We start from the raw sequence: 22725 nt of genomic DNA, 5'->3' as shown, positions 1-22725 counted from the left end.
ATTGACATTTTAACAATATTCAGTCTTTGAATCCATGAACATGGGATCTTTTTCCATTTATTTGTCTTCTTTAATTTCTTTCAACAATGTTTTGTAATTTTCACTGAGCAAATCTTTCATTTCCTTGGTTAAGTTAATTTCTAAATATTTTATTTATTTTTGATGCTATTATGAATTGAACTGTTTTTGTAATTTCCTTTTCAGATTGTTTGTTGTTAGTGTATAAAAATGCAAATGATTTTTGTGTGTTGACTTTGTATCCTGTTACTTTGCTGAAATCATTTATTAGTTCTAACAGATTTTGTGTGTGTGTGTGTGTGTGTGCGTGTGTGTGTGTGTAATCTTTGGGGCTTTTTACATGTAAGATCATATCATCTGCAGATGTAATTTTACGTCTTCCTTTCCAATTTGTATGCCTCTAATTTCTTTACCTTGCCTAATTGCTCTGGCTGGAACGTCCATACTATGTTGAATAGAAGTGGTAAAAGTGGACATCCTTGGCTTTTTTAAAGAAAAAGCTTTCAGTCTTTCACCATTGAGTCTGATGTTTCCTTTGGGTTTTTCATATATGGCTTTTCATTATGTTGAGGTAGTTTCCTTCTTTTTTTTTTTTTAATCATGAAGTTGTTGCAATTTGTCAAATGCTTTTTCTGCATAAATTGACACGATCATGTAGGTGTTCTTTTGTTTTTTTGGTTTTTTAAAAGTAAATTTATTTATTTATTTTTGGCTGCATTGTGCCTTCGTTGCTGTGCGTGGGCTTCTCATTGTGGTGGCTTCTCTTGTTGCAGGGCACGGGCTCTAGGCGCACGGGCTTCAGTAGTTGTGGCACGAGGGCTCAGTAGTTGTGGCTCACAGGCTCTAGAGCACAGGCTCAGTAGTTGTGGCACATGGGCTTAGTTGCTCCGTAGCATGTGGGATCTTCCCAGACCAGGGCTCGAACCCATGTCCCCTGCATTGGCAGGCAGATTCTTAACCACTGTGCCACCAGGGAAGTCCCATGTAGGTGTTTTTCACTTAATTTTTTTTGCATTGATTAATGATATATTGCATTGATTAATTTTCACATGTTGAAACATCCTTGCATTCTAGGAATAAAATTTCACTTGGTCATGGTGTATAATACTTTTACTATGCTGCTAAATTTGGTTTGCTACTAGTGAGAATTTTTGTATCATTGTTTGTAAGGAATATTGGTCTGTAGTTTTCTTGTAGTGTCTTTGTCTGGCTTTGGTATCAGGGTAATGCTGGCCTTATAGAGTGAATTAGAAAGTGTTCCTTCCTCTTCAATTTTTGGAAAAGTTTGAGGAGGCCTGGTATTAGTTCTTTAAATGTTTGGTGGAATTCACCAGTAAAGCCACTGGGTTGGGTCCAGGGCTTTTCTTTGTTGGGAGATTTTGATTATTGATGCAGTGTCCTTACTGGCTATAGGTATATTCAGATTTTCTGCTTCTTCATGATTTAGACTTGGTAGGTTTTGTGTTTCTAGGATTTGCCATTCGATCCAGGTTATCTAACTTGTGGGCATACAAATCGTTCATTATATCTTCTTATAATCCTTTTCACATCTGTAAAATCGGTAGTAATGTCCTCACTTTTTTAGCGCTGCTTTTGCTGTGTCCCATAGTTTTGGTATGTTGTTTTCATTTGCATTCATCTCTAAGTATTTTCTAATTTCTTGTAGATTTTAGTAATTTTTCTTTTTTTCTTAATCCATCTAAAGAGTTGTTAATTTTATTGATCTTTTCCAACAAACATCAATTTTCTTTATTGTTTTCTATCCTCTATTTCATTTCTCTCTGCTCTAATCTTTATTTCCTTCCTTCTGCTAGCTTTGGATTTAATTTGTTCTTCTTTTTCTAGTTCAAGTTGTATAGTTAGGTTGTTTTGAGTTCTTATTTTTTAAAGTAAGCGTTTTATAGTTATAAATTTCCTTCTTAGCACCGCTTTTGCTGTGTCCCATAAGTTTTGGTATGTTGTTTTCATTTGCATTCATCTCTAGGTATTTTCTAATTTCTTTTATGATTTCTTCTTTGACCCATTGGTTGTTGAAATGTGTGTTTAGTTTCCACAATTTTTTGAATTTTCCACTCTTCCCTCCCTTATTGATTTCTAACTTCATCCTGTTGTGGTCAAAGAAGATACTTTGTATGCTATCTACCTTTTAAAATCTATTGAAACGATTTGTGGCTTAACATATGGCATATCCTGAAAAATGTCCCATGTGTACTTGAGAAGAATATGTATGCTCTTATTGTGGAGCAGTGTTCTGTATGTGTTATATCTAGTTGGTTTACTGTGCTGTCTTCTATTTCCTTACTTTCTTGATTGTTTTGTCCATTATTGTGAGTGAGGTACTTAAGTCTCCAACTATTATTTTATAATTATATCTCTCTTCAATTGCCAGTAATGCTGCTTATGTATTTACCTTTATTGAGATCTTTATTTCTCCATACAGCCTCAAGTTACTGTCTACTGTCCTTTCACTTGCATGACTGATGATTTTTGCTTCACAGTACTTTGATGTCCTGTCATTGGGTGCATGAACATTTCTAATTGTTATATTTCCACAATGTCCTTTGTTTCTTGTGACTTTTTTTAGGTTCTATTTTGTCTGTTATCAGTAGAGCCACTCCTTTCTTTTGGTTACTGTGTGCATGGAATATATTTTTTCCATCATTTCACTTTCAATATATTTGTCTTTGGATCTAAAGTGAGTCTTTATAGACAGCATATAGTTGGATCATGTGTTTATATCCATTCTGCCAATCTCTGTTTTGATGAGTTTAATCTATTTACATTTAATTACTGGTTAGGAGGAACTTTCATCTGTTTTTTTCCTATTTCTTTTCTATATGGCTTATAGGTTTTTTCATCCCTCATTTTATGATTTACTGTCTTTTGTGTTTAATTTTTTATAGCGAATTGTTTAAATTCTTTACTCATTCCCTTTTGTATATATTCTATACTTTGTGTGTACGTGTGGTTACCACTGGGATAACATTTAATATCCTAAAGTTATAACCCTCTAATTTGAATTTATAGCAGCTTAACTAACTTCAACAGCATACAAAAACTGCTCCTTCATAGCTTTGTTCATACACCTGTCATTTGAGGTCACAAAATTTCATCTTTATACACTACGTGCCCCAAAACATAAACTAATAATTCTCTTAAGTGCATTACTCTCTTAAATGTAGAAAACAAGATTCAAAGTTACAAACCAAAGTTTGTAAAACTTAGACTAATTTTTTTCTTTAAATATATCACTCTCTTAAATCATATAGAAGACAAAAAGTAGTTAGAAACTGTTGTTACAAAAACACTAGCTTTTATATTGCCCATGTAATTACCTTTGTTGAGATCTTTATTTCTCCATATGGCTTTGAGTTACTCTCTACTGTGCTTTCACTTGCATGACTGATTTTTTTTTTCATATTTTGATGCCCTTTTTAAAATTGAGATGTAGCTGCTATACCATATTATGTTACATGTGTACAATATAGTGATTCACAAATCTTTCAAGGTTATACTCCATTTATAGTTATTGGCTGTATTCCCCGTGTTGTACAATATACCTTTGTAGCTTATTTTATACCTAATAGTTTGTACCTCTTACTCCCCTACCCCTATATTGCCCCCGCTTCTTCTCTCTCCCCACCGGTAACTAGTTTGTTCTGTGACTGTTTCTTTTTTGTTATACTCACTAGTTTGTTGTATTTTGTCGATTCCACATATAAGTGACATCAGACAGTATTTGTCTTTCTCTGACTTATTTCACTTAGTATAATGCCCTCCAAGTCTATCATGTTGCTGCAAATGGCAAAATTTCATCCTTTTTAAATGGCTTAGTATTCCATTGTATATATATATACATCTTCTTTATCCATTCACATTACTGATGATTTTTGATTGAATACCAGACATTGTGAATTTTATATTATTGTACCCTTTAAGAGTTTTAAGCTTTGTTCAGATACATAGGTATGTTGCTTGGGATTGGTTTGATCCTTTAAAGAAATCCTTTGCTATGAAGAATCCACAGCAATCTTTACTCTATGGCAAATTTAGCCTCGCTACTAAGGCAGAACCCTTCTGAAGGCTCTATTCAGTCCCTGTATATTGCAAGGTTTCTCCAATTTGGCTAATGAGAATTTAAACTATTCCTAGCCTGTTGTAAACTTCAGTCTACTGCTTTTCATTGGTTGTTCCTTGAACTCTAGTTTTACCCAAGACACAGAAATAATACTCAGCCAAATACTCAAGGCTACACCTCTACACATGTCTGGGAACTATTTCTGTAAAGCTTCCTGTTTTCTAGTACTTCATCCCACAACTTCTAGCCAACTCAGTCTTTTGGAACTTTGATCCCTATCTCAATTCAACAAAACCGATGGAAAAAATATTAATCTGTACCTCTAAAAAGCTCAAGAAAACTTAAGGGGACCCACACTTAAGACACGATAGTCAAACTGTCAAAATACGAAGAATCTTTAAGTAGCAAGTGAACAATTTGAGCAAAATCCCAGTTTCACATTTGTGTCATTTCCTCAAAAGAAAAAAGCAAACACAGGGACTTACTTCCCTGGTGGTCCAGTGGGTAAGACTCTGTGCTCCCAATGCACTGGACCCGGGTTTGATTCCTGGTTGGGGAACTAGATCCCACATGCATGCCGCAACTAAGAAGCCTGCATGCCGCAATCCTGCAACTAAAGATCCCACGTGCCTCAACTAAGACCCGGCACAGCCTAAATAAATAAACATTTAAAAAAATTAAATGACAATTGAAAAAAAAAGCGAAGACAGAAAAATGCATCTATTTGAATCAAACTGCCCAGTAACACACAAAACCACACTTATACCTCAAAATAGAGACATCAATTAACTTTTATGAGCCACACTCATCACATCAGGTATTACAACTTTGTCAGGTTTCAGATAACCCTCCTTCTATTACTTTGCAATGACGTTAGCGCCTACTTCCGACAGCCACTTCCACAACTTGAGGTGTTTCCAAGTGGCATATTTAATATACTATGCAGTTGTTAACCATTTAGCATCTGTAAAACTGTTTTATCAGGTTCCTTTTGCGTTGCTGATTAAGTTTTGCGGTTGTGCCTCAACCACATTTCTTCTGTAAGCCCTGTGATTTCTATTGCACAATTTTGCACACCATGATTTTTAGTTATACATGTTACAGAACTGACTTAATGGCAAAATGCTGAAGTAGTTAAATTTAGGTGGAGGGTATACGGTGTTCATACTATTCTTTGAACTTCACTATATTAAAATTTTTTCATTTTAATGAAAAGCTGAGGGTGGGAATTCCCTAGTGGTCCAGTGGTTAGAACTTGGTGCTTTCACTGCCTGGGTCCGGGGTTCAATCCCTGGTCAGGGAACTAACATCCTGCAAGCCTTGCTGCGTGTGGCCAAAAAAAAGAAAAGAAAAACTGAGGGTGAGGAATAAATAGTACTCAAGAGGAAAAAAGTATGCAAAACCTTTGCCTCATTAGGATAGTCATCCTTCCTCATTGTTAAAAGCATACCTTTTAAATATTTAACAGGATACATTTCCCTTTCATTACTATAGAATTATTTAACTGTATCAAACCACTATTTTGAGTTTTGTCATTTGGGCTTCCATTTCCTAAAACATAACTTATTTTATAAACTGTTGTAAAACCCAAGTCAAACCCTAAATAGTTAGTGGCTTAATTTACATCAAACTTAACAGAATAAATGACTAGGAAACGTTTGTCTTGTTAGAGTTCCCTTTACAAGGTTTTAAATATAAACTACTCATATATTTAGATATATAGGTATAGCCTAAGACACAGACACACATAAGGATGCTGAATAACTCTTAATTAAAAGTTCCAATATAAATAATTTTGGTTAAAGTATTCTCACTTAAGAGTATTTAGGGGCTTCCCTGGTGGCACAGTGGTTGAGAATCTGCCTGCCAATGCAGGGGACACAGGTTCGAGCCCTGGTCTGGGAAGATCCCACATGCTGCAGAGCAACTAGGCCCGTGAGCCACAATTACTGAGCCTGCGCGTCTGGAGCCTGTGCTCCACAACAAGAGAGGCCGCGATAATGAGAGGCCCGTGCACCGCGATGAAGAGTGGCCTCCACTTGCCGCAACTAGAGAAAGCCCTCGCACAGAAATGAAGACCCAACACAGCAAGCAAGCAAGCAAGCAAGCAAGCAATAAATAAATAAATAAACAAGCAAACAAACAAACAAACCCAAAGTTAAAAAAAAAAAAGAGTATTTAGGATAGGGCTTCCCTGGTGGCACAGTGGTTAAGAATCCGCCTGCCAATGCAGGGGACACGGGTTCGAGCCCTGGTCTGGGAAGATCCCACATGCTGTGGAGCAACTAAGCCCATGCACCACAACTACTGAGCCTGCGCTCTACAGCCTGTGAGCCACAACTACTGAAGCCCGCATGCTCAGAGCCCGTGCTCTGCAACAAGAAGCCACCACAATGAGAAGCCCGCACACCGCGATGAAGAGTAGCCCCCACTTGCCGCAACTAGAGAAAGCCTGCACGCAACGAAGACCCAACGCAGCCAAAAAAAAAAATTTAGGATATACATAATTCAGTTGTTTTATGGCAGCTATGATTTTTTTTAACAGCAAGCTCCTAATACCCACTAAAATGATAATCACTGAATTATTAAATTCCAGACTATCCAAAGACTTATCTGAATTTACCATTTACCAAATTAGTCATTTTAATTAACTACTGGAGTTGTCAGACACAACCAAGCTTCAGGCTCGTTTGAAATTCTTTCTCCAGATGTGAAGGAGCTCCCCCCAGCTGCTTTCATAACACTTTTGTGAAATACACAAAAGAAAGATGGTTGAGTGTGATACCAGATTACAGAGGCCCAATTTGTGGTCCACCTTAAGGGTCTGGCCTTTCTCCAAAGGCAATCAGAAGTCATGAAAGCTTTTATAAAGGAGTGCCTGACAAGTTTAAAAAGATCACTAGCTATATATATAGTGTATGCAGAATTGACTGGAAGGTGGCTAAAGCAAGGACGGACACTAGTTAGATTTTACACCATTCATGGTGCAAGACAATGCTTGTTGATCAGGGTAGAGGCAATAAAGATGTTTTAAACCACTGGAAAAAGACTTACTAGTTATGAATCCTTTTTGTACAAATAAGATTTGCTACGTTTTTATTTTCAGAAGGAATCCCAATTAACACAACAGTGGTTATTCTTGGAGAAAGGGAGTAGCATGAGAAAGACTCATTTTTCACTTTTCTTCTGTATTGTTAACTTTTCAAACAGCATATATATTATTGTAAGCAGGGATTTATCAGGGTGATGAGCATATTGAGCCATTTTTCCTTCTCAATACTTCTGTTAAAAAACTAACAGAAAACTTAAAAGTACCCAGGATTAAGCCCGTAAGGAAGTTAACAGGTAAGTGCGAACTCTTCTTTCCCTTCCTATACAGATTTCTCAAGAGGATCAGAGGTAACAGAGGTTGTGAGGGCAGGGCAGTGGGGGTAATGCAGGAGCGCAATCAATTAATCTGCCCTTTGAAACCATATTTTTAATGTTTTCATCGAATTGTGTCAATACAATTTCAAGCAAATGCCAGCTGGAAGACCAGGCCCAGAAATTTGTAAAGGAAACAACCTTCCAAACAACAAGGAATGCCAAGGTGCTCTTCCACTCCAGCTGCACTATTAGTGGCCATGATGGTGCCAGTCAGCCAGTGTTATCCATGTTACCGACTGTTTACCTGAAAAGAGAAAAACTTAGATTTCAAAACCTGTAAGGACAGAATTTTAAGCATGGAAGATGTTTAAGGTGGTTATCCAAATCTCCCTATTTTTATAGGTGAAAAAAGACTAGAAGTATGAACTGTTTTCACCCTGATGACTAGCAAACTAACAACATTTACTGCCCTCCACCCCAGCTCTTCAAAAATATGCCTTTTTGACCTTGTAGGGAAATTCACGACCTATATATACTTACCACATCATCAATTTTCAGAATGCTCCGGACAGTTTCAGTTGCTAGAGTCAGTGCACTGACTGAAACCAACAGAGGCTGGACAACCAGTTCCTCCAGTATGTTGGAAATACCACCCTGCAAACCAGTACAAGTTGCTTTTAGTGTTTGTAACTGATACATATCACCAACTACAGTTACCAGTAAACCTCAAGGCCTCTCAAACTTAGTTTTCCCTTAGTCTACTCAAGAGTAAGATACTCTCTACTAAGCTCTTCTCTACGCTGTAGGTTGTACTTCAACTAAAATTTGGAAAAATTGAATTCCAAGCCTAACTCCAAAACAACTCCTTGTAAGCATCTTTTAGTTAAAAATACCCTGGCAAAGGGCCTTCCCTGGTGGCACAGTGGTTAAGAATCCACCTGCCATTGCAGGGGAAATGGGTTCGATCCCTGGTCCAGAAAGATCCCACATGCCGGCCCGTGCGCTACAACTACTGAGCCTGTGCTCTAGAGCCCACGAGCCACAACTACTGAGCCCACGTGCTGCAACTGCTGAGGCCTGCGCGCCTAGAGCCCGTGCTCCGCAACGAGAAGCCACCACAATGAGAAGCCTGCGCACTGCAACAAAGAGTAGCCTTCACTCGCCACAACTAAAGAAAGCCCACGTGCAGCAATGAAGACCCAACGCAGCCAAAAATAAATAAATAAAAAATAAATTTATTAAAAAATAAAAAAATAAAGAGTATCCTGGCAAAAATTACGTAGATGATCAGAGTTATTAAAAATTATGAGATTTGTTTGCTGTACACCTGAAACTAACACAATATTTTAAATCAACTATACTGCAATTAAAGAAAAAAGTTATAAGATTTTAAATCATCTGATTCCGAATTCTGAATTTGGCCATGTCTGCTCTACCCTGCCTTTACATCATTCTCACTTCCCACTCTTAGATTCCTACTGCCCCTATCCTAGTCACCTTTATCCTAGGATTACTGGTGATGGTCCTAACAGGTGATCCTGTCTCCATTCTTCCCTCTTTAAAATACTCTTTTCAGCACCTTAGCCTCTTGGTTAAAAAAACTTTAGTGGGGGCTTCCCTGGTGGCGCAGTGGTTGAGAATCTGCCTGCCAATGCAGGGGACATGGGTTCGAGCCCTGGTCTGGGAAGATCGCACATGCCGCGGAGCAACTGGGCCCGTGAGCCACAATTACTGAGCCTGCGCATCTGGAGCCTGTGCTCCGCAACAAGAGAGGCCGCGATAGTGAGAGGCCCGCGCACCGTGATGAAGAGTGGCCCCCGCTTGCCACAACTAGAGAAAGCCCTTGCACAGAAACGAAGACCCAACACAGCCATAAAATAAAAAATAAATAAATTAAAAAGAAATTAAAAACAAACAAACAAAAAAAAACTTTAGTGGCTCCCAACTACTGGAATTAAAACACAAAAGAACACAAACACCCATGCCTGTCTCAACAACTCAAAGGACTCCTCATTCTAGCTTTTATCTGATCTTTCCAATCTTAAAGTCCACTGTATGACCACCATATAACCTCTGCTCTAGACAAAATGAGTAACTTCTTGGTCCCTCTTACCTGTAAACCACTGCTTCTCCATCTGAAACTTTTTCATTCCCTACCAACCAAGGCTGCAGCTTCATGAAACTTTCCCTAACCAGGTAGTGCCCTCCTTTGAGTTCTGTAACCATTCAAAAAATATCATCTTGGATTGTCAATTTTTTCCCATTACATATTATTTGTCTTCTCAATAAAAGGAGACATAAAACATTAATACAAAAGGGGAAATTATTATTGTTCTATGTGTTTACCCTATACAACTACACTAGGCTGGTGCTCACAACAGCAGCAATGGTTGACTACACACCAGGCATCTTTGTAAGAACTTTCTAATTAGTAATCCATTTAATCCTCACAGGCCTATGACGGAACTATTAATAGTCCCTGTTTTCACAACCAAGAAAACTGAAGCACAGACTAAGTAACTTGCTAAAAAGTTGTACAACCATTAGATGGCAGACTTAATGAACAATACTTCTCACTTAAGGCATCATCTTCATTCTCACTAGATGGCATACATTAATTAACCTGCAGGTCTTATACTTAAATCCAAGGTTAACTCTATTTTTAATTACAAAGCCTTTCATTCGACAATTATGAAGCTTTTAGTATTTTATAATAATCAACATTTTCTGCAGTAACTAAAGATTAAATTATTACCTTTCGGACATTAATGCCTGTAGTTTTTTCTCCTTGGGCATGCCTGTTTCTTAGTTCTGTTACTGTAGAAATGGGATTCAGGCCAGCATTTTCAGCTAGTGTAGATGGAATGACCTCCATAGCATCTGCAAAAGCACGAACGCAGTAGGATTCCATACCACTCAATGTTCTCGAGTATTCAGTTAATCGCAGGGCCAACTCTATTTCTGGAGCACCACCTCCTGCAATAAGAGCCCTGAAATTCACAAATATATTTTTAGCTTATTTTATCCAACAGAAAGCTATTTTTAAACAATAACTTAGTATTTATACCTTAATAATAAAAATATACAAGTTTTTATGTTCAAAATGTTCCTTGGTAATTTAATGTTACCTCTTCTTCACTAAACAGCGAATAACACATAGGGCATCATGAATGGAACGTTCAGCTTCTTCAATCACCAATTTGTTAGAACCACGAACAACGATTGTAACTGTTTTTCCAGGGCTTGCACAGCCTGTAATCTTTAGTAAACAAACTCTTAATTAGGTATTTGAAGGATTAAAACAAAACAAAAAACCCAGGCAAATAGAAGCTTAATTTTAATACTGTTACCTTGATCAGTTTGCCAGAACCATTTAAGCTGACCTCCTCAGCTAACTCAGCCGATCCCAGCATGTCAGCAGTGAACTGGTCAACATGAGCAACTGGTTTGGTTCCAATAGTCTGGGAAAAATAGTGAAATCCACAAATTGAGAAGTCTGAATAGTGAATATTTTCACACATACAGATACTAAGAATATTTTACCTTACAAATGAATTCAATGTCTTCTCTTTCAATATCCTTAACCACCATAATCTTCATTTTGTTCAGGAAATGTAATGCAAGATCACTAAGAGCATCTCTAAAATACAAAATCAGTGCTTATGTCAATACTAGGTTAGAAAAAAAACTTTGCTGTTCAACTCCTTTTTTACGGTTTTAGTAATTTTACTGTTGTTTAAATGGCTAATGATTTAACAAATTATTTGTGAAGGAAGATGCTTTAAACAGCTTACCAAGTTTATGACCTAAAAATTCTTAAATAAGATTTCTAATGGATAATATTTAAAACGTACCCCGACGACATGACTTGAAAAACACACAATAAAAAGATAATTATGTCGTTTTTCTTAATACTAAATAAGTATAACTCTGATAATAACAATCGATGCTTTATGAATTTAGAAATTAAGTATGATGTAATTCAAGACTCCACAAATTTATACACTTTTACACAACTTACCTGGAATGATCCTCCTGACAACCCTTGATACTGAAGGGCAGATATTACTACCCTTGTTTTACAAATAAGCACAGAGTTTTGAGAGCAGTTTATTCAAGGTTACTAGCTATTACATAACTTGTATTTAGAACCAGGTATTCCACCTCTTCATTAAGGTTTCTATATCAAGAGCATCCATAATACTTTCTGGTATAACATATTATAGTACATGAGAATGTGTCTACCTATTAGAAGAAAACACTGAAAACAAACAAAAAAGGGATCAGTTCAAACTTTGGAGAATTCTTCCAATCCATGGACTATCCAGCATTTCCCCCAAAAGAACTTCTAAAATTTCAAGGCAAGCTATTGCATGGACCTTTAAATAAATGCCTCTAAAATTTTAGCTAGCTAATTAATTTTAGACTAAAGTTAGCTTTTCACTTGATAGTGAGGATCTTGGTTTAGAAGGATAATATATCCCACATTTAAATGATCATAACACGAAGAGAACTCACTTTAGATCATTTACCAGAATACAATACCCTAAAATACAGATTCATTCCAGATTTCTAGTGGTTTACCCACCTCAAATGTTTCTTTAAAAATTGCTAGAAGGGATCCAAAATCAATTATCATTAAGAGGTGAACAAAATAAATAGCCCCACACCTTAGAATAGACTTCTGTATGAGAAGAACATTACATCCTGTTTTCTTAATTTGCTTCACTAAATTTAGAATATAGGCTCTCTCCTCTCGTAGCACTCGGTCCATCTGGACGTAGTCAGAAACTACTATTTGATTGTCCATCTGTTCAGAAAAAGGACATATTAATAATTTGCATTTTAAGAGTCCTTAAGCAAAAAAGTGAGACTTTTAATGAAAATATTATGTATAGTATAAATTCAACCAAAATCATACCAAACAAGAAATTATATAGACACGCACAGAAAAAATTCAGAGAAAGGAATACACACAAAACTTAACTCAGGTTTTTTACAAATTGCTGTCTTATTTTTTACAAGTACATTTTTGGTGATCATAAAACATAAGAATGATTATCCTATTTCATGAATGTCAATTCTTTTCATATGAATTTACATATTACTGAAATATCAATAATTTCAGTTGCATCCTTTTTACTCTATGGATTGTTAAAAAAAACTGGTATGCTGAAAGGAACTATGAAGGACAAATATTGTTATATCAAAGACCTACAAAACAACGTTTTTATGTGGGTTAAAATCTGGGAAACAAACGACTCAACAGGAAACTTGTATGCCAACACAATGTAAAATGAGAGCAAACCTGAATGAGATGACAAAGATCAACCACTCCTTCAGGGGATGGTACTTACGACTGATAGATATGGGAATAATAAAAAATTGTGTTTTTCGGAGTATGGGTAATAAACTGGTTTTAAAGTTCCACTGTGCAAACATAAAGACAAAAGATCTGCTTGCTAGGGAAGGATGGGTGAAGGTTTCTGTTCTCAGAAAGCTAGAAAGAATCTGGAAAGTCCACTTATACTATCACTTTCACATAACCTATTTTTATTGTTTCATAGATATCCCTATCATTATTTGTCTTCATTTGTGAAGTGAACGCTCAATTTCAATAAATAGCGAACTGAGATTATAGATTTATCATGTGTGGCATCCAACATTTTCTACTTTTGTCTAAATTTTACTATTTTTAGATCCTTGCTTTTTATCACTAGTATCAGCATTTTCTATTTTTATAAAAAGAAAAATTTCGTTATTAGGAAGTCAAACACCTAAGGAATCATTTCATTTGGTTTTACTTACATCTGTTTTGGGAGCAGATAAGCAGAACTGAATAAGCCCAATCTTAGCCTTTTCAACCCTGGTTATGCCAGAATTTGCCACCTTTTGAGTAAGAACCAGACCTTCCACCAACTCACAGTCATCAATTGTCCCACTAAGAAAAAAGAAAACGAGGAGATAGTTATGAGGGGGCGGAAATCTGCAAGTTTAATAGATTGCTAACAGATTAAAAATCATCAGTCTGATAAAATGTGCTTCAGCCTCACTCACATTTATTAGTGCCCCATTCCTGAACCTCTCCGATCACACCACTGCCCTGCCACCATTAGGGAATATAAACAAATTCTTGAAATTCCCACATTAACACAAGTTGTCATGAAAACAAAACAACCAAATGTATGTGACTTTCACCTATGTATTTTTCATTTAACTTACTTATTTTTGGCAAGAGCTTATGTTTACTTTCAAAATTAATTTTTATTAAAGTTATAATTAGAGATGCTTACCCAAGTTTCTTAACTATTTTAACATCTCTAAGGTCTACACTAGTAGCTGTGGCTGGGTCAATCACTTTCATCACTGCATTTACAGTCATTGGAGAAAGGAGACTTGAATATTGAGAGACAACCTAGAATTATTAAAAAAGAAAATAAAGTCAGTGTTGTAACACAAAAAGTCCTAGTTCTTTAATGATAAAGATATTCAAGAAGTAATCTCAATCATTTTTTTGGCTGGGGTGGAGAGCATATGAGAAAACATTCCATATAAACTGTCTTTTCCACTCAGGTTTGCCAGTCACCATTTAAAAACATATTCTTGTGTTCCTCTTTTATTAATATAGTAGTCAGGATTGACTAGATTACTAGTAATTCTACAGGAAATCCAAAAGAACAAATTAATTTTATGCTGAGGTTTCCTATCTAAAATGAGTTTATGATCAGATGTTATATATGTGCACCCCTATTACTGAGGGGCTGACAAAAATAGCTAATGGTTAACATTTATTGAGCATGTATTATATGTCAGGCAGTGGTTTTAGCACTGTACATTCATATATTCATTCAACCTTCAGACGAAAAATCTGAAACAACTTAATTAAGTGGAGCCAGCATTAAACCCAAGCAGTCTAGGTTCTATGACCAATGCTTGTAACCACTATGATATTATGTCTATATTAGTTCTGGGGACATTTATCAATAATATTACTTAATATCACTAATACTATCTAGCTTTCCACTTAATATACAAATAATGCTGATGAAAAGGAAAAAGAATGGGGTGGGGGTGTGACACACAACATAACAGAAATCAGGTGACATGAGTTCCCAAGAAATTTAAACTAACATCATTTCTTTAAGTTTGATAAGAAAAGCAGCATAGATATTATTAAGAGATGGACCATGACGGGCAGCCCTATCTTGGGTTCAAATCACAGTTCTACCTCTTATTAGTGGGTCTTGGATAAGTTACACAACTTCACTAGACCTCTTTTCCCATCTGTAAAATGATGATACTACAACTTACCTGAAAGCCTTGAAGGAATAAATTTTACTTGAACTAATTCAGTTACACAAATTAGCTACCTAGTCACTCTTGAGAGTTAACATTTATGAACTGTATAGCATCAAAAAATCACAGTGTAGGGACTTCCCTAGTGGTGCAGTGGTTAACTGAGCCCACGTGCTGCAACTATTGAAGCCTTCGCACCTAGAGCCCGCGCTCCTCAACAAGAGAAACCACCGTAATGAGAAGCCTGCGCACCGCAACGAAAAGCAGCCCCTGCTCGCCACAACTAGAGAAAGCCCACACGCATCAATGACAACCCAACGCAAAATAAATAAATAAAGATAAAAATCACAGCTGTGCTTCTTAATGAACCTTAAACTGTAATTTTACAATGATCCCATAGTGCTTGTCTCACCTTTGAGTTCAATGAAGTGGCTGCACTATTTAACAAAGTTTCTCTGTCACTCAGTTCCACAGGTCGAGACATGTCAGTCAAGATTTCAGTACCCTTTTCCAAAGCCTTCTGGAATGACTCAGAAATGATGGTGGGATGAATCCCTGCCATTTGTGAAAGGTTAGTTATTTAATTGTAACAGATAAACTTCATATTTGACATGACTTAAAATTTCTGTTCATTAAAATTTCAAAGTAGTCATAAATTTTAAATTAAACTTAAATAATATCGATTTGAATAAACTTAACCACTAATATGTCTAATAATTTATTTCCATTTAATTTGGAATAGATCAATTACATACTCCTGTGATATTTAAGACTAAAACCAATTTTTCACTTTTCAAAACTCTACAAATCTACATAATAATTAGAATAAGTGACTGGGGAGTCACTATGACATTTAGGCACTATTTACCAAAGCAGGAACCCATACTCTCTCTCCTAAATCACAGTTCTCATCTATATCTTAAGTTTAGTACACCACCAACCAGTCATTTTTGAAAAGCAAAATTTTACCAAGTTCCATTCAAAAGGAAACCTAGCCAAAACAAAAACAAGAACAACCAACCCCCCCCAAAACCAAACCCAGAAGCAAAAAGAAAAAAATTTCTAATTCATATGGTAAATATAGCAAAATTTAATCTAAAAATTCCTGCTTAAAAAATTCTGCTCCAAATTAAATTGTAAATCTCGTATTACTTAATATTTTTTTGCCTTTATTCAGTAATAAAGCATGTCCTATGTCCTACCCACCTTTCTGAAGAAGCTTGGTACAGGAATCTAAGAGAGAGCCAGCAATAATGACCACTGATGTCGTGCCATCTCCCGCCTCTATATCCTGAGCCTTAGACAGCTCCACCAGCTAAGTGAACAGAACATGTCAAGTTGCTCAATGAGAACTATGAGAACATCTAATTCAAATATAACATCAATGACCTTCACCATGAGGTTCACATATAGAATTCGATTATTATCAACACTGTAAGATTCAATATACTTGACTTCTGATTCGCTGTCCACCTTGGTCTCATTTAAAAATGATGACCTATATAGTTGTGGCATGCAAAATTCTACTTACATACTTTATAACAAGCTATATTATGATTTCCAGTTCAGACTAAGGGTTGTAAATTTTTTCTTCCCAGTACTTAAAAGAACTATGGTTACCCTGTAGACTCAGAAGCTATGAAATGCAGCATTCAGATGACAGAATACTGTCAGTTTGAAATCCTTGGCCAAGTTTATCTAAACTGACCCTGCATGAAGCCTAATCTGATTCATTTTCAGTCATCTTTAACTAATTAAAAGAGACTTTTTAACGGATAGGAACTTCTAAGGAATTTGTTTTTGCTGATATGGTGACTTCTCACTTGACACTGCAATCACCATTATGATCTGTAGCTGAATTAGAAACTGCTTTTAAAAATAAATGTCAGCGCAAGTTTAAACACAAGATTTATTTTGCAAACAATTAAAATTATTTTGCTCTCTTTCAGTTAACACCCATTGAACTAATTTGTACAATTTCATGTTTTTCTCTCTTCTTTCCTCATATATGTGGCACATTGCTGTGAACAAAGACAAGGAGATTTATGTTTTATTACAACTTGCAATGGAGAACATAATGCTAGGCATACAACGTATCCTAAAAATATGCCTGTTTAGCATAAAAAAGGAAAATTTTTCACCATGTTTTAAGCAATATCATGTGATTAAATTTAAAAAAATTAACTGTTTACCAAATATCAAACAATACACTTAAAAAAACCCACAAAACCCCACCTAAAAATTATACTTACCATTCTGGCTGCTGGATGTAACACCTGCATTTGTTTCAGAATGGTGGCACCATCATTTGTAATGGTCACATCACCTTTTCCATCTTGAATCTACAAAGTTTGTTTTTTTTAAAAGAAAGTTATATTTCAAAAATTTTGTTTTCTTCATCCAGTATTGATGTGAAATCCTAAAAGCTCTACTAATTTTAACACTTCTTGTACAGAAGTTAACTTATGTTTGCTTAATTTCAAACTGTTTTCCCTTACATTGGTATAATGATTTAAGAATATGCAGTAATAGTCCAGCTTTGCAAATGAAATAGGTGGGTTTTTTCCTACTTAAAAGTGAAGGAACTGAGACACCAAAAAAGGGATAGAAAAGATATTATAAAGAATCATTATCATAAACAAAACATGAATTATAGTTAGGTCCCATTCATCCCAAAGTAATCTATCCCTTTCTGAACTCTCAAAGCCTTTCTAACACTTTACTTTTTAAACAGCACATCTTAACCCTCTATAGAGCGCTTGCAGTATGAACAGCAGCACTCAGTAAGTAATGAATGATTGAGCCTTTTACCATTTTATCCATTCCTTTCGGTCCAAGGCTTGTTCTAATAGCATCAGCAACAGCTGTAAACAGAAGAAAAAAAGAAATCAAGACTCTTTAAAGAGCATTTCTACCCTCAAATAATCATTTTGTTCTTATTAGAATATGGTGGACAATTCACCATGTTCACTAAAGAAAATTCAATGTCTAATAATAATCTACTGGAAACAGAGTGATTATTTTACTCCTTTAATTGTACGACACTTCACTTTTTGTTGTTAAAATCACTATACATAGCACTTGTACTCTGCATGTTGTAGAATAAATTTTGAGGGTTCACCTAATCTTCCTTTAAGTATCAAAATGGTATAACCTAGTTATGCGCTCTGAATGAGGACTATATTATTTTCTCCATTCCTTAAAACAAGCCGCAATAATAGGACAACTATATAATTTGCTTGTTTACCCTGTCTCTCCCAACTATAGTGTAATTTCTGAGGGCAAAGACTTTTGTTTACTAATATGAAGCTGGTATATGGATGGACCACAGTTTAAAAAACAGTAACAAAAACCCTCTTTGAACCCAAAATCAAACAATCAAATCAAACAAAAACCCCACAAAAAAACAAAACCTCAAAACCTTAACTAAAAAACCAAATCTAAAATCATAGTATTTTTAAAAATTTTTATTTATTTAAAAAATTTTGGCCACGCCGTGTGGCATGCAGGATCTTAGTTCTCTGAGCAGGGATCGAACCTGCGCTCCCTGCAGTGGGAGCATGGAATCTTAACCACTGGACCATCAGGGAAGTCCCTAAAATCATAGTCTTTAGTCATCATTACTATGTTATATGTTATTAACCATCTCTGAACATATAGTCTACCACTCCATTCTTCTTATTACTTGTCCATGAGCATGTTTCTATTTTATTGATCCACTTATTATTTTCTAAGAGAAATTGTAATTGATGTACTTGATCCCCTTTACTGCGACAGGTCCAGGACAAACGATTAAATCTCCCCACCCTTTTTTTAAAAAAAGATTTAATTTTATTTATTTTTGGCTTATTTATTTTTGGCTACTTTGGGTTTTCATCGCTGCGTGTGGGCTTTCTCTAGTTGTGGCGAGCGGGGGCCACACTCTGTTGTGGTGCGCGGGCTTCTTGTTGTGGTGGCTTCTCTTTGTTGTGGAGCATGGGCTCTAGGCGCACGGGCTCAGTAGCTGTGGCGCACGGACTTAGTTGCTCCACAGCATGTGGGATCTTTCCGGACCAGGGCTCGAACCTGTGTCCCCTGCACTGGCAGGTGGATTCTTAACCACTGCGCTACCAGGAAAGTCCGCCTTCCCCTTTCTCATATACCATTTCACCCCATATACAAAGGGCTAAGATAGTGCCCTATTTTGGTATACTCCACAACTAGTATAATGCTTCCCCTTCATTGTGTAAACAACACATAATCTGGACTTCCCTGGTGGTGCAGTGGTAAAGAATCCACCTGCCAATGCAGGGGAAACGGGTTCTATCCCTGGTCCAGGAAGATCCCACATGTCGCGGTGCAACTAAGCCCGTACGCCACAACTACTGAAGCCCGCACACCCTAGAGCCTGCTCACCGCAACTACTGAAGCCCGCGCGCCTAGAGCCCATGCTCTGCAACAAAGACAAGCCACCGCGATGAGAAGCCTGCACAACGCAATGAAGAGTACCCCTGGCTCGCTGCAACTAGAGATAAGCCGGAAAAGCCTGCGCGCAGCAACGAAGACCCAACGCATCCAAAACAAAAAATAATAGTAATAATTTTAAAAAAATACATAATCTTAAAGAGGGTAAGAGAAAATATTTGGTATAGTTTAAGAATTATATTCTACTTAATTATTTCATAATTTGGGGCTGCATTTCCTAATTATTCAGCCATCCTTACCCTTTCAGGTGATTTTAGCAGACCCACATGGCCACAATTCTACAAGCAGACCAATTCATTTTAAGAATGCGCCCTTATATTCATCTATGTGAAGACTCTAGAAAGACACATTGTGCAAAAAATAAAAAATTCTAGACTGATTACCTCTCTGAAAGTGTTTGAAGTTTAACATACTGTGTAGTACACAATTATATGTTAAATGACTCGTGCTGAATAGTACTAAACGACCACTACTACTTTTGTGTGTGTGGTTTTGATATCACCAACCAATGGTACTTAATATGCTTTTTGGTTATTAGCAAAATAAAAAACTGGCTCCATGAATTATGCTAAAGATGCATCCGGCAAAAGCTTTTCTCAACCAGTTTGTAGGGTTTTGCCTGACTTGGACAGACTACGAGTGCCCCTTTGTTCCACGAGCTCTCCTCACTTAAGATGTAAGGGTCATGTTTATAGGTAAATAGGTGGCCTCTTCTTCCTATATGCATACCTCCCTCGTCCAGTTTTAATTCTTTTTGCACTGATGTTTCAAAAGCTACCAAAGTAAACGTCCCATCTTGTATCCTCCTTGTTTGTTGAAAATCTACCATATAATATAGCATTCTTGCCCACCCCCCCCTCCAACAGCCCCAGAATTGATCTAACATCTTGTTTCTAATGTAATAAATCTAAGCTTCAACTATGCTCCCTAGATAACTATCCACCAACTTTTATTTCCAGGTAAATATTCTCTCTTGAACTTCCAAATGACTCCTAAATTTACCCATCTGGTCATTCTGACCTCCTCAACTCATTTAGGCTCAAATGAGAACCTATTCTTTCTTCTTCCACCATCCTCCCTTCAGTGCACCTGTTTCTTCCAGCAGCAACATCACACCCTCAGTCACCTAGACAAATAACCTCAAATATTTGTAAGGCTGTACTTCATATATATCTGGCTCTTCATATGCTCTCTCATTTAATCCTCACAACAACCCTCCAAGTTAGGTACTATCTCATTACACTGAAGAACAATCTGTAGCTGCGCGAGTTGTTTTAAACCCTTTCCAAGACACCAGGCCCTTCCAGATTCGGCCCTTTACCTTTCCGATCTCACCTCTCATTTCTTCATGCACCTTATGCTCTAACCAGAATGAAATACTCACTGTAGCCAATACACATAACGGCAAGATCTCTAAGCATTTGTTCTCACTTTTCCTTCCAGACTCTTCCATCTCAACCCGACTTCTCTTAATCCTCACAACTCCCTTTTTTAAAAAAAGGGCAACTTTCCCTCCCCGATTTTATAAAAAACCTTGGTTAAAGATCACAAAGCCACGAAGTAACGTAACTGAATGAAACCCAGGACTTCTTAAATTCCACCAAAGGCCAAACTGTTCTCCATTTGCTCGTTGCACGTGCAGAGAGGACATCAAAGCACAAGGCAGCCTCATAATTATTCTCAAACAAGATGGGTCGGTTGGTTCCCCACATCCCAGTACAATGGGCCCCGCCCCAATTTAAGGCGCGGAGAGTTTACCCGAATTCGTTTCAATCGCTGTACCGAAAGAAGTTTTTAAATAAGAACAAGAAAACTGAAAAGTATTGTTCAAACATTCTACCAGTGGACCGCTGCATGCGGGCCTCGGCCCCTTTCTTAAATAGGATGAATGAATGCAGCACGGCCCGGCATGAAAAATTATGGACGTCTAAGACGCAGAATGGGGCAAGTCCAAAGGCCTCCATACTCGGGATCGGAAATCATGGGCAGAGGACAGGAGGATCCCTGCACTGAGCTTATTCTACGGGAGGCCCACAGGGGATCATCTGAAGGAACAGAAGACGAATCATGCCCATCCAAGACTGGGAGTGAGAATGCACAGCTAAGCCCGAAGGGCCACGGCTTAGGCCGGGCAGCGATACCTTTGGCCGCGGAGATGTTGCTGAAGCGGATCTGGGCCGGCTTATCGCGGTCCTGATAGGCACTCTTCCCGCGGCCGCCGGCAACCCCGGCGGGCGGCCCGCTCCGGGGGGCTACGTTCTCCGGCATGGCAAGCTTGGACGGGTCTGCGTGAGCTCTGGAAGGACGGATGGACACGGATTCCGGCTGGCCCGGGACTAACAGTAAGCGCCCACCGCCTTCTCGAAGCTTCCAGAAAGCGGCACCGGCGCCGGGAGGAGGAGGCGGGGAAAGGGGCTTGCCTGGAGGCCCGGCGCCGCCGTGACGTAGAAGGCTGCCCGCTGCATGCCGGTTGCGGCGGGTGTGGCGGATGCGGCGGGTGCGGCAGCCGCGCCGTCCGCGCCGCGGATTTGGGGGCTGTTGGGAGCTGTCGGCCTGCGGCCCAGTGGGCGGGGGGCGGGGGGCACGGGGGGGACGGGGGCCGCGGTGGGCGGGCTCCTGGGAGGCAGAAAGGACCGCCTGCGATTGTAAAGGCTGGTGCTGGGACAGCTCATCTCCGCACTACCCACTCCTTGGCCCTGAGGTCCCTTCTGTTAACTCAAGCTGGACCTGTCCGCTAGGTGTTGTAGCCGCCGGGAGTCACTCCCGGGTGGGTGGGGCAGGGCTGAGTCGGTTTTTACTGGCGGTAGACGTGTATTTTATTCAGTTTTATATATTTTGAAAGCGAGTTGGAAGAGAGGTTGGCAGGGGTGACTTCTTTTTCCCCCTTTCTTGTTTTAATTGAGGTATAGTTGATTTACAACATTGTATTAATCTCCGGTGTACAACTCAGTGATTAAAATTTTTCATGGATTATACTCCGTTTAAAGTTATTATAGGGAATTCCCTGGTGTTGCAGTGGTTAGGACTCAGTGCTTCCACTTGAGGGGGCACGGGTTACATCCCTAGTCTGGGAACTGAGATCCTGCAAGCCGTGTGGCGCAAAAAAAAAAAGTTATAAAATATTGACTATATTTCCTGTGCTATACAATACATATATCCTTGTAGCTTATTTATCTTATACGTCCTAGCTTCTGCTTCTTAATCCCCTATCCCTGTTTTGCCTCTCCCCCCCTTCCCTGTCTCCACTGGTAGGCACTAGTTTTTTTTCAATTCTGTATCTGTGAGTCTGTTTTTCTTGTTATATTCATTCATTTGTTTTATTTTTTAGATTACACATATAAGTGATAACATATAGTATTTGTCTTTCTCTGACTCATTTCGTTTAGCATAATATCCTCTAGGTCCATGCATGTTGTTGCAGATGGCAGAATTTCATTCTTCCTATGGCTGGGTAGTATTCCATTGTGTGTATATACCACATTTCTTAATCCATTCATCTGTTG

At 37.9% G+C, this 22725-nt stretch overlaps 1 protein-coding gene across 1 annotated transcript; it reads right to left on the bottom strand.

Moving 5' to 3' along the window:
• Nucleotides 1-7554: 7554 nt before the first annotated feature.
• Nucleotides 7555-21645, bottom strand: CCT4 (chaperonin containing TCP1 subunit 4). Its single transcript, XM_082426627.1, has 14 exons — nucleotides 21364-21645; nucleotides 17570-17622; nucleotides 17011-17100; nucleotides 15965-16073; nucleotides 15171-15313; nucleotides 13756-13877; nucleotides 13271-13403; nucleotides 12133-12272; nucleotides 11006-11102; nucleotides 10813-10923; nucleotides 10591-10721; nucleotides 10218-10452; nucleotides 8003-8116; nucleotides 7555-7766 (listed from the first exon to the last, which is right to left on the bottom strand). The coding sequence occupies exons 1-14, from the start codon at nucleotides 21488-21490 to the stop codon at nucleotides 7752-7754; spliced, it is 1620 nt and encodes a 539-aa protein (XP_082282753.1). The 5' UTR covers nucleotides 21491-21645; the 3' UTR covers nucleotides 7555-7751.
• Nucleotides 21646-22725: the final 1080 nt, after the last annotated feature.

The sequence above is a fragment of the Balaenoptera physalus genome (genome assembly GCF_965194825.1).
Source record: "Balaenoptera physalus genome assembly, chromosome: 15".
NCBI classification, from domain to species: Eukaryota; Metazoa; Chordata; class Mammalia; order Artiodactyla; family Balaenopteridae; genus Balaenoptera; species Balaenoptera physalus.
This window is presented reverse-complemented; position numbering and strand designations above follow the sequence as displayed.

Excerpts from the sequence above, each read along its gene's own strand:
- CCT4 (XM_082426627.1), bottom strand. The coding sequence starts at position 21,490 with ATGCCGGAGAACGTAGCCCCCCGGAGCGGGCCGCCCGCCGGGGTTGCC. Across the intron at positions 16,074-17,010 it reads TACATCCAGCAGCCAGAATG|CTGGTGGAGCTGTCTAAGGC; the intron begins GTAAGTATAATT and ends CTGTTCACTTAG. Across the intron at positions 8,117-10,217 it reads CAGGCATTAATGTCCGAAAG|GGTGGTATTTCCAACATACT; the intron begins GTAATAATTTAA and ends ACTGGTTTGCAG.